The sequence below is a fragment of the Pongo abelii genome, chromosome 11 (assembly GCF_028885655.2).
Source record: "Pongo abelii isolate AG06213 chromosome 11, NHGRI_mPonAbe1-v2.0_pri, whole genome shotgun sequence".
NCBI lineage: Eukaryota > Metazoa > Chordata > Mammalia > Primates > Hominidae > Pongo > Pongo abelii.
Genome location: NC_071996.2, coordinates 71098022 through 71117403, shown reverse-complemented (window position 1 = coordinate 71117403; position 19382 = coordinate 71098022). Strand labels below are relative to the sequence as shown.

The window sequence follows — 19382 nt, the reverse complement described above, 5'->3', positions numbered from 1 at the left end:
TTCAATTTATTTTCTACGTTTATTAATAAAGAAAAAATTCATATGGTGCAAAAATTTAAAATTATCCGAAGTTTCACCTTCCAACTTTGTTCTGGCTCTTTCAATCCCTATTCTCCCCTTCTTGTCAGATAATCACAGTTATTATTAAATCAGTTTCTTATCAGATAACCATAGTTATTATTAAATCAGTTTCTTTCTTTTTTTTTTTTGAGACGAAGTCTCACTCTGTCACCCAAGCTGGAGTGCAGTGGTGCAATCTCTGCTCACTGCAAGCTCCGCCTCCTGGGTTCACACCATTCTCCTGCCTCAGCCTCCCGAGTAGCTGGGACTACAGACGCCCGCCACCACATCCTGCTAATTGTTTGTATTTTTAGTAGAGATGGGGTTTCACCATGTTAGCCAGGATGCTCTCGATCTCCTGACCTTGTGATCCACCTGCCTCGGCCTCCCAAAGTGCTGGGATTACAGGAGTGAGCCACTGTGCCCAGCCTAAATCAGTTTCTTTCCAAGATTTATGCAAATATAAGCAAACTTGAATATATATTATTGTATCTCCCCTTGTCACAAAAATAGTTGCATACTACAGACATTTTTCTGGGCTTTGGGTTTTTTACCTTACAACGTATATTGAAATATTTCCTTTTCACTATATATAGAACACTCTCATTCTTTTGTAGAGCTGTAGAGATATACCATAATTTATTTCTCCATTCTGCTATTAATGGACATTTCGTAGCTTCTGAGCTTGTTCTATAAACAATGCTACAATAAATAACCTTACCCGGGCCATTTTATACATGTTTCTCTCTAAGTTCCTGAAAGTGAAAGTTGTAGATCAAAGGGGTCTATGCATTTGTAATTAATTTTGAAATTGAAAAGTTATTCTCACTAGTGATTTTACCAATTTATACTCACAAGCAAGAGTGCCCATTTTCCAAAGCCTCTTTGACAGACTATGATATCAGACGTTTCCTTTTTTTCCAGTCTAAAACAGGATCTCAGTTTCAATTTTCTTTTTATGATAAGCATTTTATCATGTGTTTCAAAAATCAACTGTATTTCCATTTTTTTATGAAGAGTATATTCATATCTACTGCCTATTTTTTCATGATTCCTTGGTATTCTCCTTGTTGATTTGTAATGCATCTTCATTTGTTAGGGTGATTAAACCCTTCTCTGTACCAAAAGCTGCATACTTTTTTGCAGTATGTCATTTGCATTTTAGAATTTGCTTATGATGTTTTTTGCTTGTTTTACTTCCAGAAATTTGATAAAAATATATTTGAATTTATCAATCTTTTCTGTTATAGTTTCTACATTTGGAGTCATAATTAGCAAAGTCTCCCTCATTCCCAATGTTCAAAAGATTCTCCCAGGTTTCCTTTTAATAAATGCAGGGTTTTGATTTTTATATTCAAATCTTTAGTACATTTGGAATGCATACTGGTATTGAGTATGAGGAATGAATCTAACTTTATTTGTTTCCAGATGGCTACTCATATACCATTCATCTTTTCCCCCATCAAAAATCCAAGTCTTTTCTTCCATTGGTCTATTTATTCATGTGCCAGTACCAGTACTATACAGTTAGTTTTCTCAGAAATCTTTATACTTTTTCTATATGAATTTCAGAATTAGCTTATCTATTTTCAAAATAAACAAATGGTCACACAAGGAACCCTGTTAGTATTTTCAAGAAGATCATACTATTTCAATAAGATCATAACATAGGGTGAATTAACATCTTTATTTAATTTGTCTTTTGTGTCCTTCAAGAGTTCTTGAAAATTTTCCTCATCCAGGTCTTGCACATACCTTGCTATGCTTACTCCTAGCTATATTATTCTTTTAGGTTTCTACTGAGAATAAGGTACTTTCTTAATCTTTTATTATTTATTTTATTTTTTGAGATAGGGTCTAACTCTCTTGCCCAGGCTGGGTGCAGTGGCACCATCACAGCTCACTGCAGCCAGGATCTCCCCGTGCTCAGGTGATCCTCCCACCTTAGCCTTCCAGGTAGCTGGAACTACAGGTGTGCACCAATATGCCTGGTTTTTTTTTTGTTTTTTTTTTTTTTTGTAGAGACAAGGTTTCACCATGTTGCCTGGGCTGGTCTCAAACTCCTGGGCTCAAGAGGTCTTCCCACCTCAGCCTCCTAAAGTGCTGAGATTACAGGAGTGAACCACCATGTCCAGCCTCTTAGATCTTTTAATGCTTATTGTTTGCTTATATATAGGTAAGCTATTGGTTTCTGGTTATTAACTTTGTACCAAAATTTTATATCTGTGGTAGTTTTCCACAAGATTCCCTTCATTTTTCAGGTACATAATAATATAATAGCATATTACTGAAATGTAGGCTCCATAAACAAAATAAATTTTTAGTATCCTTTTTCACTGGTACCTAGATTATAGTAAGACTCAATAAATACTTCTTTATGTATGAATAATTCTTCACAATAGCAATAGTTTTGTCACCTACTTTCCAATTTTTATGACTTTATTTTCTTTCTCTTCCTTGCTAGTTCAATGTAAAATTTGGCACAATATAGAAATATAGATATAGAAAGTAAGCGGCCAGGTTTGGGACTATGATACAAATATATTTGTCATGTAGCAGAAACCACCTATCTCCACTTAGACAATTTATTTTAATCGAAAGATGGCAAGTTTCAGCATCCATGGAGTGTGATGTATTTTTCTCATTAGATCTACTCATAAAATGAATTATATAGATTTTTATATCAAATTATAAATAATTCTTTTAATGTGTTACTAGGTTCAGTTCACTAATTTTTTATTTAGGATTTCCTTATCAATATTAACAACAAAATTTGGTCTCCAGTCTTGCTTTTGTTTTTTATTGAAATTTTTGTCAGGCATTGATGTTAATGTCTTATTGTTACATTAAAAGAGAGCTGGATGGGTTTCTTAATTTTCTATGCTTTGATACAGTTTAAGAGAATTATCTCCTGTTAAGAGTATGTTATAATTTTTTGTGAGATGACATATTGATTTGCTTGACTATAGTAACCATGTCACTATGTGTAAGTATACTGAAACATTTTATTGCACAACTTAAATATTCACAATAAACAAGAAGACGGAGCACATATAATTTTTGATATTATAGGTATGAATTTAGGCCTCCACATCTTTAAAATGCTAATCACCTGAGCAAAGAAAAAAATATATACCTACATGTTCAATAAATGCTTTGGGTTAATGAAAAACAAAATCTTTTGTGAGAGCATCTGAGCCTGGTACTTTTTTGCAGTTTAGTTCTTTTAATTTGATCTTTACATACACACACACACACACACACACACACGTGCATGCGCGCACACACACACACACACACACACAGAGTCAATTATATTTTCCTAGAATAAATTTTTTATGCAAGTTTTTCTATTACATCTGCCCCACTTTCTTAATTTTCCTGTTTCTGTGGTTATTGATCATAACATTTATTTGTGCTTGCTTTTTTTTCTTAGTCGATTTAGCTGCCTCTGGTAAAACAAAAATAAATAAATAAAGGATTGGGGGATTAATTTTTTTACATAAGTCAAAAAAATTACAGTTATAGTTTTGCTAACTCATTGATTTTAGCTTTATCGTTATTACTTTCTTCCTTCTGCTTATCTCCATTCATTTTGTTGTTCTTGTTCTAATGTTTAACCAAGTGGCTGTTTTTTCCATATCTGTATGAGTTTTCAACGAGCACTTCTGCAGCATAGCACATAAAGGTAGTACTTTCATTACCACTGTTTTCTAAATACTCTGAAATTTCAATTTTACCCAACAGTTACTAAGACAGTATTTATAAATTTTCAGGAGGAAGAGGTTTTGTTTTCTGATTTTTCTGTTTTCTAATTTCTGGTATTAAATCATGCCTAATTTTTAAAAATTATAGTTTTTTAACATAATACAGCATCAATTTTTGTAAGTATTTAATAGCTACTTGAAAAGAAAGTACAGTCTCTACATTCAGAATATAGGATTATGAATGTACCCCCTTAGATCTTCCTAATTATGCTCCTTAGAATTTCTATATTCTATTTTATATTTTCTCACTGACTCTATCATGCCTCAGAGGTAAATCAGAATTTCTTTCTATTGTGTTTCCATTTTTTCTTCAATTCCTTTTTATGAATATACAGACACACTAATATTTAATACATATATGATTCATAACTATTTTATCTTCATCATGAATTGTATCCTCTGACAATAAAAAGCCAATTCTTCCTTTCATTTAATGCTTTTAGAAATCCTACTTTGTTATTTATATGTGCCTGGATACCTTCACCTATGCTCTTATTTTCAACATTTGTTACTACTTTGTCTTAAGGTGCCCCTCACATACTTTTTTCATGACTGCATTGTTTTTCTATGGCTGCTGTAACAAAGTTCCCTGAACAACAGAAGTGTATAGTCTCATGGTTCTGGAGGCTGTTAAGTCCCAGATGAAGGTGTTGAAAGGTTTGCTCCTTCTGAAGGATGTGAGGGAAATATCTGTACCAGGCCTCTCTCCTTGGCTTGTAGATGGCTGTCTTTTCCCTGTGTTTTTTCACAGCATCTTCCCTCATGCCTGTCTCTGTGTCCAATTGTCCTGTTTGTATATGGACACCCGGCATACTGGATTAGGACCCACCGTAATAATCCCATTTTAACTAATTTACCTTTGTAAAGATCCTATCTCCAAATAAGGTTACATTTTGAGGTACTAGGGGTGAAGACTTCAATGTATACATTTTGGGGAGGAAAATAATTCGACCCATACCAATAACCAAAGCCTGAATTAGTTTTTATTAGATGAATTAAGCCCATTTATCTGTATTAATATGATTATAAGTTTGTTTATTCTTTCTAATTATGTTCTACTTTCCATTTTGATGATTTTAAAAAACACTTCACTACATTTTTTTTTTTGTTTTTTGTTTTTCCTTTTGGGAGTAATTTTTATTCTGGTGGTTACCCATACGACTCTTTCTTTTCCATCTCTAATAATTCAAATTAGCAATATTTAAAGTAGCCTTATTTCCTCCACCTTATTAAAGTAGCCTTATTTCCTTCTCCTCCACCACCCAATAATACAATAGTCAATAATATTATCTTTCTTAGCATTTACTCTGGTAGTATTAAATATGCATATACTTCCAATGATTTGCCAGCTTTCACTGATATGCTTTGACTCCCAACTCTTAGAGATCATGCAATCAGTGAACTGATTCTGCCTCCCACCTTCTTCCCCTTCTACTCAGTTATTGCTGTATCATTTCTACACTGCGAGAACCTAGAACATTAACATTCTGTCTGTCACCATTCCTTAGATTTCTTTCTTAGTACTACAATTTAAATATATTCAAAACTTACAAACATTCCCAGTGATCTCTTGGTCAGCTAAAATTAATGATTTAATAGAGTCTCCTCAAGAAAGACTCATGGAATAATATCCCTAAATTTTTTCATGTTCAAAGATGTCTAACATGATGTCTATAACCTTTACAGAGTAAAAACAATTTGGCTAGATATAAAATTCTTAGTTCACATTTTCCTTGGGAATATTGAAAATGTTACTATAGAAAGGCCTACAATTACATAATATTTTCCCTAAAAAAAGAGATCTGATTTTTTGCCCAGCTGCTCAGTGAAGTATTTCTTTACTTATCAAGTCCAGCAACTTTAATAATGTAAGTTTTAGTGTTGAACTTTCTGGGCCCATTTTCACTACATTTTTATTAACATGTTAAAATAAACCTCCATTTATCTTAGGAAAAAAATCTTGAATTATATCTCAGAAGTTGTTTTAATTCATTGTTTTATTTTGCTTTTCCTTAAGGGATTCCTATTACAGAGATGCTGGATCTGCTTGGCCTATATATCCATTTTGTAGCTCTTTTTGGTTTGCTTCATTTAATTCGGTTTTATTCTTTCTATCTTCCATATTCTTTGCTGAGTTTTCTGCAGTGACTAGTGTTTCCTGCCTTCTTCCCAATTTTGTCTTTTTTTCTGTGATGGATTTGGTACTTTTCTCTGAACTCTACCAGCTCACATTCTACCTCCTCTTGTTGACCAACTATTTCTTTCTTTAGTTCTTATATTTCTTCTTTGTGATCTTCCTTCACAGAGTTACTGCTTCATTTTTTTAAATTTATGGTAAAATATTTAATCAATTTTCATTTGCCTCTTTAGCCTCATTATTCTAGTGAAAATTGTTAACAGGAGTTGCTATACTTTCTTTTTATTGTCTTTGATATTGTGTGAGTTGCTTCTTTATTAATCATCTTTGAATTAGTTGAATTTTCTTGACCTGCTACTTCCAGTATGGGGAGCAGGAAGGATGCTCTTCCAGTCTGGCTGCCATGAAGGGACATGGACTCCTGAAAACATACCCTCCACGTGGCTTTATGTGTCCCTCCTCCACTCTTGCCAGCCTGGCTCACCTGTTCCTGCACCTATTGTTGCAAACAGTGGGTGGTTGTTTTGTCTCCTCAACTCTTGAGAAGTGCTTTTGTGCTGGCTTTCCTGACACCCACCCCCACAGGGCCCTCCAGACACACTTCACGCTTTTCACTTCCTCATACTTGGTTTCTGCCCAATCTAGTTAGCCTTTATATATGTTTTGAAATCTAGAGATATGCATCTCCTAATTTGCCAAATAAGACATTTGTGAGATTTTCTTTCATTTTTTCTTTCTTTGTGTTTGTGTGTGTATTGTGTGTGTGTGTGTGTATACTCTGTATGTAGGGTGGGGGTTTCTTATTGTTCTTTCCTTATTATTCTCCATAAGTTTTTTTGAAAGATTTTCAGGCAAAGAAATGAATAATGGAGACTCACATAAGCATTTATATATTACAAACACCTAGGTTAATATTAATAACATTAATCTTAACCAGTACTGGGAGGCGAAGAAGCAAAGTATAAAATAAAAATGAAAGGAAATAGATTATTAAGGAGAATTAGGAAAAACAAATTATAGGAAATCTGCCTATCACTTTAAAATTTACTCTAACATATCAAAAGTAAATTTTATTATTTCCCTGGATCATAAAACCTGGCTTTATACCTGACATATATTCTCACCCCCATGGCTTAAGCACTGATTTGATTAGAAAAGTGAGGTAGTTAGTATCATAGGTATGTACAAATAATATGGTAGGAGAATCCCCAAAAGTTACAAGCATATTTACCCAGATAATTCTGAATATAACCAGTTAAGAAATAACATAACCAGTTAAGAAACATGAGCTCAAAAATATTCACTAAAGAGAAATAATCATTCTGTTCATTTGAATGGGTTTGACAATCCATAATTGTACAAGTTTTGGTCCCATTCCAATACAATTGATGAGAATCTACAGAAACATGACACAACACTCTACATTTTAACTCTCAGGTGATCTTAAATGCAAATCAAAATATGGGAACCAATGAGACAAAAGATGCTATATCATTTACTGAATGATTTACATGATTATTTAACCCTCATGAACGCCTGTGAGATGGTTATTCAAAGATTTTTACAAATGAGCTGCATGATTATTTAACCCTCATGAACGCCTGTGAGACGGTTATTCAAAGATTTTTACAAATGAGCTATCTGCAGCCTAGGGAGGTTAAGAAACTCACCCAAGGCCACAATGACGGGACGCAGCAGAGCTGAGGTTCCAACACAAATATCCAGGTGTAACTGGCTCAAACACCAAGACTTCTAATTATTTTACAATAGGAGTAGTTTCTATAAAGTGTTTATAAAATTTTAGACGGGATGGGGGAGGAGAGAGAGACAGGCAACAGGCAGACAGGTGTTACTTCAAAAGGAAAGACTGCTGAAGAATATATAAGGGTTCAAATTTTTCAGCTATTAATAGTTTCACAAAGGAGAACCAGATAGTCAGGGCCATGTGACCTGTGCTGTCACACAGGGACCCCCATTCAGAAGGGTCCACATTTGGGGTTGGAAACCCTGCAGTCACTATCTTGAAATTCTTAACAGTTTTATCACGGAATTTGTGCTTATTATAATGAAGTCCAATGGGGCAAAGGAGCATGTGCCAGGAGCTTGGATTCTTGGCTCATACACAGTCCCACCACTTCCGCCAGATGTGTGTGTGGTTGCCCAGTTCCTCATCCCCTGGCTTGTAGCACCCACCAGTCTCCCTGTCTCCCCACTTCCTAGTGACTGCTGTTGCCTTCAGCCCCCAGTAGAGGGCCGAGTGCAAACACAGAGAGTGGGGGGTTGAGTTTCAGAGAGGATGAAGGCAGCTACCCCAGTGCATGTAGTGGGCGACTCGGTAGGGCTGAGCCTTTTGTGTACCCCTGGATCTGGGCAAAGAGGTTGCAATGCACTTGAAGGTCACTCATCACCCATGAGTTGAGGCAGTGGGCCTGGAGAGAGGCCTGACTGTATTTCTCTGCTCCCCTGACCAAGGTACAGTGTGTCAGCCAGTGGCTGGAGAAAAGGGAAACCTGGCAGCTGGTGGGTCATGTGCACACGAAGTCACAGGGTGGGGCCCCCAGCTACCTGTGAGGGTCTGCACTTTCCCCAAGAGTCTCCCCATGCCATTAAGGAACATGACATTACACGACAAATAACACCTTGACCAGGCATGGTGGCTCACAGCTATAATCCCAATACTTTGGGAGGCTGAGGCAGGAGGATTGCTTGAAGCCAGGAGTTCAAGACCAGCCTGGGCAATATAGTGAGGCCCTATCTCTACAAAAACATTTTTTACATTAGCCAGGTGTGGTGGCCCACACCTATAGTTCCAGCTACTTGAGAGGCTGAAGCAAGAGGATCATTTGAGCCCAGGAGTTTGAGGCTGCAGTGTGCTACAGTTATGCCACTAGACTCCAGCCTTGGCAACAGAGTGAGACCTTGTCTCAAAACCAAAAACAACAAACAAAAAAAACACCTTGACAAGTAGAGAGAGACTGAGGGAGGAAGGAAAAAGCTTTACATTTGTGTACGCTTAATGGCACTTTTTTTCGTGCTTTTTGAAAATGGGGTCCCACATTTTCATTCTGTATTGGGCCCCACAAACTATGTAGCCAGTCATATACAGAGATTTTAAGGGTACATCTCTCGCACTTGAAGGATTATAATCATGCCCTTCTACAAAAAGGCAGCTCAAACCATAGTAAGGCCAGGATACTGGAGATCATTCATACACATACACGAACGCACACTTTGTTCAAGCTCTCCCAAGTCCTGCCCCTCCTATTCCAGTCAACTGACTGGTTACATTTCATATCACAATTAAGACCGGAGAACTAAAAGAATACAAGGGAAAACAGTTCCAACTTTTGCTGCATTTATATTTTACATGACGCTTCTGTTTTAATCATGTAAAAACCTCCAAAGGAATCACCTTGGAAACTAAAAGAATATGATCATTCAAATTAGCTAGAAGCAAGTATTTGTTTTTGTTTGTTTGTTTGTTTGTTTTGAGACAGAGTCTTGCTCCATTGCCAGGCTGGAGTGCAGTGGCGTGATCTCTGCTTACTGCAACCTCCGCCTCCTGGGTTCAAGCCATTCTCCTGCCTCAGCCTCCCGAGTAGCTGGGACTACAGGTACCCGCCACCATGCCCGGCTAATTTTTGTATTTTTAGTAGAGATGGGGTCTCACCGTGTTGGCCCGGGTGGTCTCAATCTCTTGACCTCATGATCTGCCCGCCTCAGCCTCCCAAAGTGCTGGGATTACAGGCGTGAGCCACCGCGCCTGGCCAAAGCAAGTATTCTTTAGAAGAGTCAACCTGGCTGCAAAATCTTTTTATTACCTTTATGGAGGAAATTTCTCCAGTAACTGTAAAAAACATAAGGCAAGGGAAGTGAAACATCCACTGCAGGATTTTTAAGGAGAGGCATCAAATGTGGAGAAAACAAAAAACAAAACAAACAAACAAAAAAAACCACCTCATTTTATTATTCATTTAGAATACCGTATGTTTAATGTACTTAGAGTAGTTCACAAAGAGACTCCAAATATGTTATAATCACACTTACAAATGAACCTGAGAAGTCCCTACACATCTGCTTTTTTAAAGAGGGAAAAAGTTGTTTCATTGATACACTAAATGAAAATGCAAGCTTTTTCTTTATATTTTCTTCTTTTAAATACCATAAGATATGTGTCCCTTCAGACAGGAACTTGGCAATCTGAAATTACCTCATAAAAACCATCAAAAGAGTTTTTCCTAAAATTCTATTCATTCTTCTCTTCTTCCTAGCAGAGAGATGAAATACACCTGGTACTTTCTTAATTTTTTGAGGGAAAAAAAATTTTTAAAAGGACAGAGGGAAAAACTCTAGAGAATTTTGCAAGAAATGAAGACCATAAAATAGATAAAAGTGTCTGGATAACTGAATTAATAGTTGTAAGACGAGATAGCTAGTACAAATGGCTAGAAACTCAAATACCAAGAAAAGAAATAGAATTTGCTTAATTCTGTCAAATCACATCTTGGAAGCCTCGGTAATTCTCCCAGAAAAATGAAAGGGAGAAAATAAGCCATTTAATATGTGAACACACAATACTTCTCATAGAATGTTGTATTTCTCCTGATCTTTTCTTCTTTCTTGTCCAAACAAGAATAAGGTAAGATATATAAAAACTTGGTAATTTGCTTTATTTTCCTATGGCCTTCAGTTGAGGGTTTCTGACTTCTGGCTTTCTCCTCCCTCTTTGTTCTGAAGGAGATATGAACTTGGGATGGGGGCGGAGGCAGGGGATGTGGTCTCTTCTCCCCGCTTCTCTCCCGCTCCCTTCTTCCCACTCCTAGTTTGGGCTTCAGCTCCCACCAGATTGAGTATCTCCTCCCTTTTATTCTCCACAGTGAACCTATCTCTTCACTTAAGACTCTCCTGACCCTCCTTTTTCATACCTTCATGGTACAATCTTTTATCCTGCAATTATGCCTTCTTTTTGTTTTTGTTTACATTTGTCTACTTATCACAGCTCCTAGAATCTATGGACAATGCTACAAGCCAAGAGGTCCCTTTTTTCGCACACACATAAATCACATTCTTCAGCTCTACCCAGTCACCTCCACAAAGTCCCTCCCAGCCCTCATCTTGCTTCTAGTCACATCTTGCTTCACATGTGATTAGAAGAGGCACAGAATTAGACTAATCATTATTTAATCAAGACTATTCTTAGGTAAGCTACTAAACATCAACTTGAGCGTAAACTACCAGGTCTAAGACAAGCCCATCTTCACTCCGCTTCTACTACGCTTGCATTCCTTCTGACAACATGTTCTCCAGCATAAGGCTAGGCAAAAGTTGATTCTCCAAACCCAGAAGGGGACAAATTGAATGACAGCAGGCTGAGAATGGTGACCAGGGACAATCTATATCCCAGGAAAGGACAATCATACCTTTGTAATTGCAGTGAAGACCTTTTCCAGAATGGCATTGGGCGGAGCAATTTGTGGTCCATTGGCCTGAATGTTGAGGGCTATGGCACACGGTTTGGCTACAAATCTAAAAATTACAAAAAGAAAAAAGTAGAAGGTCAGAATTTATTCTTTCTATGTGATTCTTAATGCCACCAGTTACACATTATTCAATTATCCCAATAAAGTGTTGGTAGGATTTCATGGGTGTACATTGTCAACACTCCTGTCAGTAACTGTAAGGCAGACTTAACCGTTTTTCTCTCTGTTAGCCCCCAGCAGTAACATTAAAAAAGAAATCCTTTTAAAACATTTAAACCCTCCAATTCTCAAGTTCTAATGAGACAAAGCCAGAAAGACTATGAGATGAAAATATAAGTGTATAAGATAGAAATAAAACAATGATTTCAAAATGATATAACTTATACTCTTCTTACACAGAGCAATAGTCATGTTATATTTTTACTGTGAGAAAACGTTTACTAAGCATCTAATTATGCATGCAGAGAGAGTGCTTTGACCACCCGTAGTCATAAACTTGGCAATTTTTGTCTCTATAATCAAAGTGTGCTAAATTCAGCCCCAATCCCTTATGGCTTCTTAAAATTCTCTGCTTTGTGGTTATTTGCTTTTTTCTCATAAAGAGTAATGAAAGATGTCAAAGGGCATGATGTCCCAGACAAAATGAAAAGTCGCAAGTGTTTATGAACATCCACAAAACTGTTTTTATCCTAAGCCAATGCCTACGTCAAGACGAATGGGAGGACTGAGCCTTCTTTCTGGTCGCATTTGCTGTGTGAATGAGGTGCTGAAGGGGAGCAGGTGAAGTGCATGGGGCCCCAAAGGTGTGGGGACATTGCTAATAAAACTGTGTAAAAAAAAAAATTAAAAGTTGTTTTAGACTAAATGCTCAAGAAATAAAACTCTGTAAATATTCATTTTCAGTAGTAACATTTAATATTTTCTACTAATACAGAATAATTTCATATCATGTGAAAGTATTACCCAAATTAATTCACTGTTGGTCAAAGGTAACAATTGATAAATATGCAAAACAGACCATAATTAAATCTTAGATGAAGCTTCCTTAATAATAGTTGATGAGATTAAAGAACAGTAGACAAAGGTTTTTGTTTTAAAGTAGGACCAATGAAACTTACATATAAAGTACCACATAATATCCTACTGGGTCCTATTTCAAGTAAAAGTGAAGAAATTTATTTAAACAGGAAAATGGAACACTGTACACGTGCAAGCCTAAACCAGGAAAGATAGACACAGAAAATGCACCGTAATACCTGGTACACTGGGCTCTCTGGGACAAAGTTGGGAAGAAAGAAGAATCACCCTTTCCCGATATACAAATCCTCTAGAAACTGGAGTTTTCCCCGAATTTCTACATTCTCAATCCTGTTTAATGTAAAATTTTCTGAGCGCATTACCTACATCCCTACCTTCTTGGCAATAAGTATAACTTTTTCCTAACGACTCTGGCCCTTCTCTATAAATGACAATCATGGGGCTATGGCTATAGTGATGAAGGAAGGAATTCAGTGGGCAATGACCACAAGACAGAGTCTAGAACTTGTTTCCTTGACAAGGTTTCCTGCTTTGTGGTTATTTGCCCCTCATCATAAGGTACAACAGAGCGGGGTGAAAAGACATACGGTCCAGCAAAAGCGAACAGTAAGACCACAAAATGCATTTGGTGTGAAGGACACAACTGTTCCAATGGTTTCCTTCTAGTCTTTCCAGCTGGACTCCTCCCCGCCCTCCCTCATCCTCCCCTTCCCACACCTCTGACACATTGTGTTCACATTCCCTTCGGACTTTGTCATCATCATCCTTGTAACAGCCTGCTGTTCCAGTACAGTCTTCTTTCTTCATCTAAATAGCACAGAGTCTCAATGCAGAAGCTGATCATTTCCTCTTTGTATGCCCTGTGACAATGCCTGTGCATACACAGGAGGGGGTCAAGACATTTAATCAACTGGTTGTCTTCAGTAAATATGTTTTGTTGTTGCTAGCACGGTGTTGAGTGCTGTGGACAAGTTAACAGACATTCTTTGTGTGCCCTGTAACAATGCATGGGCAGGCAGTAGGGGAGTCAAGAAATTTACTCAACACCATCTCTTCAACTTCCTCACCTCTGTTATCAGCCAAAAAAAAAAAACCAAAAAAAAGGTTTAGTATTTGTTATACAACATAATGTATACATCTCTCCTTCTCTTTTTAAGCTTCAAACCACTTTTAAAACTCTATTTTCTTTAAATTCCAAGAATGAATGCAACAGCATACCACTTAATCGACAACTTATCAAATTTCAATAATCAAAATTATCAAATAAATATGATGCTCTGTTAACATATTTTTAAAGCAATGTCCAAAGGATAGGGTGGGAATTATCTCTGCTACTATCTGGCTATGGAGACTTAGCTACAGGAATTAATCTCTCTCTGCCTTAATCTCCTCATATGTGAAAAAATTATTATAATTATATATGTACATGTACATGTTTCTACAAATACATGTATGTATTAAAAAATCATATCATAGAGTCTCTTTGCCTAAAATGTTTGACAGGAGCCATGGGTAAGGTTTCATAACATAGCATTTACAAACCATGCCTTTCCTGGGCCCAGCGGTTCACCAGCCTCAGCCTCAGCCTCAGCCTCATCTACACTGAAACAAGCCATGTGTATTCAAGTTGTGAAAGTATTATACCAAGCAGAAGCAGAAAAAAGAGACCAGATGTCAGGATAGGCACTGAAAAAAACCAAAGACATCTGGTCAAGTAACCACTTGCCCCAGTTTATCCTCCGTCCAAGAGCTCCCAGCACCATGTGCACTGACAAAAGTGTCCCCCGTCTGGTATTTCGCCACAGTTAAAAGGAAAAGCAGAGGGTCCCATGCGGACATTAAATTGTGGTGACTCTCATCCTCAAACCCCAGGCCTGGTGCCGGTCCACAGTGAGTCCACACCAGCAGTGTGATCGGGGTCTAAGCTCATCCACACCTGGCCTTCTCTAAGGGCCCAAACCTTTCCAGCTCCCCCATCCAACCCAATGTCCCTCCAGGATGCTGTGGCCACACTTCCCACAGAAGAGTTGGTGTAACATGTGCATCCCTCTCCTGTGTGTGGGGCCCCCAAGAGAGCAGGACCAGGCCTTAGTGAAGTCCACATCTCCAGAGCCCTGTGTACAATCTCATTTAATCCTCCCTCAACCAGATGAAGCGGGATTACCATTATCCCCACTTTGCAGAGAGGACCAGAGACGTCAGTGGCCTCTACTTCCAGGGAAATGGAAGCAGAAGACAGTATATTTCTTTCCCAGAAGGGTCATTGTTATAATCAGCTCCCCACTCTGATTCATTGGACAGGCTAAGCCCCAAAATCTGAGGATGCAGAGACAGACAGTGAGAGAGAGAGAAGAATAAAAGACAAACTTAATAGAATTTAACTCAATTTAAATGTTGAAGTCTGTTAAAGTTTAAATGACCCATGGTAGGCATGTGGATAAATCATCTTTCTTTGAACGACGTCATAGCATCTTTTCATTTATATGCCTGGCACACTGTGGTACTCAATGAGTATCTGATGGATGAATGAATGAATAAAACAATCAAGTAAAATACAATGGTAGGTGTCCTTACTATCTTTTCCAAAGGGGCTGTGCATTTTAATTTCCTTGAATATCCACATCTACTCAGGGTCATTTGGGACCCAGAAGGTAGGAGACTGACCACTCCAACTCAAGAAGCCACTTCTTTAATACTTATTGTCCCTAGGATGTCAAAGTTGCCTGAAAGAGCACTTGCGTAGGCTCTACCAACCCCTCACTAGGTATGCTCTTTTTCAACGTAATCCGTACTGAGAGCCAAACACTTAATTTCCAAGATTTTTTAAAAATTGCATAAGATAGGCAGAAAAAGTGAACCCCAAATGAAAGAAGAAAAAACAAAAGCATGTAATTCTTATCAAATAGGTATTACTCATTATATGAAAAGATAGAAATTTTGTGTTTATTCTCCAAAAAAATGTGTGAATCACATTTTTTTCAGAGAGCATATTTAGATACCAAATAAGATCCATGACACAACTACTATAATTTTATCACTGACTATCATGGTCCATTAGACCATGTAAAAAGTTGGATTTTTTTTTTTTTTAACGCTGGTTCTAACATAAATAAGTTCACAAAAGCTGTCTTTCATAACATTTTGAGAGAAAGAGATAGAGTCAGAGAGAGAAGCAGATTGATGGGGGATGGGGTAACACATCAACAAATGTAATAGTTGAAAGGAAATATGTGCTTTCAAGCTTTGATGGTTACCTCTATAAGGAAATGCTCACCTAATTACTTTTTTAATCAAAGGCGGCAACACCACCTTCAAAAGATCAAACATCTATAAAGTACTTTCATGTACTACATTTGAAAGTAAACATAATAAGGATGTAAACTTTGAAAAATACTAGTCTCAGTTAAAAAGCAGAGAGAATACCTAAGACACTGCTACTTTTCAATTCTATTTGGCAACATGTATTTGTATTTTAAACATGAGGTAAACATCTCTACACAAAGTACTGAAGAAAGCACTGGGCAGTGGTGTGGTGAGAGATATAGTCAAAACGTAAAATGGGCCAGATGCAGTGGCTCACGCCTGTAATCCCAGCGTGTTGGGAGGCTGAGGCAGGCAGATCACATGAAGCCAGGAGTTCAAGACCAGCCTGGCCAACATGGTGAAACCCCGTCTCTACTAACAATACAAAAATTAGCCAGGTGTGGTGGTGCATGCCTGTAATCCCAGCTACTCTGGAGACTGAGGCAGGAGAATCGCTTGAACCTGGGAGGCAGAGGCTGCAGTGGGCCAATATTGTGCCACTGCACTCCAGCCTTGGCAACAGCACGACTCCATCTCCAAAAAAAAAACACCCCCCAAAAAAAAGAAAACCATGAAATGAACCTTGTACTCAATGAAGTTTACAATCTGGAAAGGTGGTTATTAAAAAAAAAAATGTCATTTTTCTAATTACTTTAAAATATTTAATTATCTCAAGTGGGTAGCATGGCCAGAGACTTTTAGTTCTTTCAAACTGTAGCACTTCCTATGCTTTCCAAAAATAGCTGGGATGCTGTGATGGTGGCTACACAAACCTACACATGTGATAAAATTGTATAGAATTAAATCTCACACATATATAAATGAGTACAAGTATTAATAAAACTGCGGAAATCTGATTAAGATTGGAAGATTGTATCAATGTCAAAAGCCTGGTTCTGATATCATACTAGAGATTTATAAAATGTTACCATTATAGGTAACTGGGTAAAGAGTACATGAGATCTCATTGTATTATTTCTTAGAACTGTATTTGAATCCACAACTGTCTCAATAAGGATTTCAATTAAAAATAATTGAAAGGGACATTCTCTTTTTGTTGTGTAGGAATGAGCTAATGGATTTCACAACGTATGAACACCACATTCTCCCCACCCAAACAAAAACAAACAAACAAACACTACCTGAGGGCTCTGGAGACTGAAAAAAAGGAAACTGACTTTGGGGAAGTGTCCAAGTTGGAGCAAGCAACCAGTAGAGTGACCTCTCTGTTCATTTATATATTTATTCTGCAGCTCTACCCTGAGATCAGACACAGTCACAGCAGCAAGCAAAATTTTGATAGAAAAACACATCTTCTTTCCAGCTGCAGGAACCAGGGAAAAAAGCCTGGGGAAATCAGAGAATGACTAGAGAACTATAGAAGAGACAATGCCAAAGAAGCAAACCCTAATTCTGTATATAAACTAAGCATGATTCTAGCTGACTTCTGAACCATGAATGTACAAGGTAAACTGAATGCAGTTAGGAGCTAAGGTTTAAAGAATTTATCTGAGACTAAAGCCACTGTCCACTGCAAGCATGACAGGCTACAATTTGAGTCTAAGTAAACTGCCTATTAACAAAACATCAACATTTTTGAAAACAATGTAAAAAAATCCACCATCTCCACAAAATAACTCTCACCATGCCCAGGATACATAATCTAATAGGTTGAAGAAGAACAAGTAAAATATGATCCACTCTAAGGAGAAAAGACATGCAAAGGAAAAATTCAGTGAACCTGAACCATGCAATATGAAAAAAAAAAAGAAAGAAAGAAAAAATGGAGAAATAAACAGACTTTGAAGACCTGTAGAACAACTGTTCAAAGTCTAACATGTGGGTAATTAGAGTCACAGGGAAAAAGGAGACAAACTAGGGGGAACAATATTAGAAGAAATAAGTCTGTAACTTCCAAAATCTGGTAAAAGACATAAACATACTGTTATAGTTTGGGCGTTCTGTCCCCACCAAACCTTATGTTGAAATTTGATCCCCAATGTGAAAGGTAGGGCCTTCTGGAAGGTGTTTGGGTCATGGGGGCAGATCCCTCATAAATGGATTGACGCTGTCCCTCAGGGGTGGATGAGCTCTAGCTCTATGAGTTTCCACAAGAGCTGGTTTATTCAAAGAACCTAGCACCTCTCCCTGCCTCTCTTGCTTCCTCTCTTGCCATGTGATCTCTGCACATGCCAGCTCCCCTTCACTTTCCATCATGAGTGGAAGCAGCCTGAGGCCCTCACCAGATACAGATGTCTAATCTTGAACTTTTCAGTCATCAGAATCATGCGCTAAATAAACATGTTCTTTATAAACTGCCCAGCCCCATCAGATATTCCTTTGGAGCAACACAAAACAGGCTAAGACACACAGATTCAAGGAGCTCAAGAACCCTACAGAGAGGTAAATTGTAAAAGAAGAAAACCTACACAAAATACAGTCAAACAGATGAAAACCAAAGATAAAAAGAAAATATTGTAATTCACCAGACAAAAATGGCTCACTATATACAGGGAAAAATAATTTGAAATATAATGCTCTTCTCATCGGAAATTATGAACGCTCAACGACAGTGCAATAACATCTTTAAAGTACAGTTATGCATCACTTAACAACAGGGATACATTCTGAGAATCACATGATTAGGTGGTTTTGTCTTTGTGTATCACAGTGTCCTTACACAAACCTAGATGGTATAGCCTACTACACACCTAAGATATATGGTATTGCCTATTGCTCCAAGGCTACAAACCTGTACAGGACATTACCATTATTGTAGTGAATAGGCAATTAAAACAGAATGGTACTTGTGTATCTAAACATAGAAAAGGACTCCATCTGTCCTGCTGTCCTGTGAAGAAAGTGTCTGCTTCTTCTTTGCCTTCAGCCATGATTGTAAGTTTCCTGAGGCCTCCCCAGCAATGCAGAACTGTGAGTCAATTAAACCTATTTCCTTTACAAATAAATAAACATAGAAAAGGTACAGTAATCATAATCTTATAGGACCACTATCATATATGTGGAGTCCCCTCCACCCCTCCACCCCCCATAATTAACTAAAATGTTGTTATGCAGCTCATGACTATACTGGAAGTGGAAAAAAAAGTAAACTGTCAGCCAAAAATTCTATGTTCAGCAAAATATCCTTCAAAGAATGAAAGTGAAAAGGAAACTAAGGGTATTTGTGGCCTCCAGATTCCCATTTCAAATATGCTAAAGGAAGTTCTTCTTTAGGTTGAAAGGCAACACAACCAGATGGAAATTTAGATCTTTACAAATGAATAGAGCATCAGAAATGACAAATATATTGGTAAATACAAAAGAGCTTGCAAGGTATTTGAAATTAATCACAACCAATTAATAACAGATGAAATAGCTAAATCCAATTATGAGAAATAACATATTCCCACCCCAAACTGTGCCAGAAAAAAACCTATGCATAAGTAAAAATTCAATCAAGGAGAAGTGGGGAGAGGTAATTGAGTCAATGCATTGCTGAACTACTAACACGTCCTTGGATACCAATATTCGTCAGGAATGGTGTGCCATGGCTAGCATCAGAGTAAGTATTATCAATTTAAAACTGATCAGAACAAT

General features: G+C 37.4%; 1 protein-coding gene across 2 annotated transcripts in view; it reads right to left on the bottom strand.

The window, feature by feature from the left end:
- The window catches only part of CERS6 (ceramide synthase 6), a 320581-nt gene that overhangs the window by 213910 nt on the left and 87289 nt on the right, over positions 1-19382 (bottom strand). For both annotated transcript variants that reach the window (XM_024243197.3, XM_054549443.2), the window contains exon 2: positions 11385-11490. In XM_024243197.3, coding sequence (XP_024098965.1) covers positions 11385-11490 — 106 coding nt within the window. The remainder of the gene's footprint in view (positions 1-11384; positions 11491-19382) is intronic.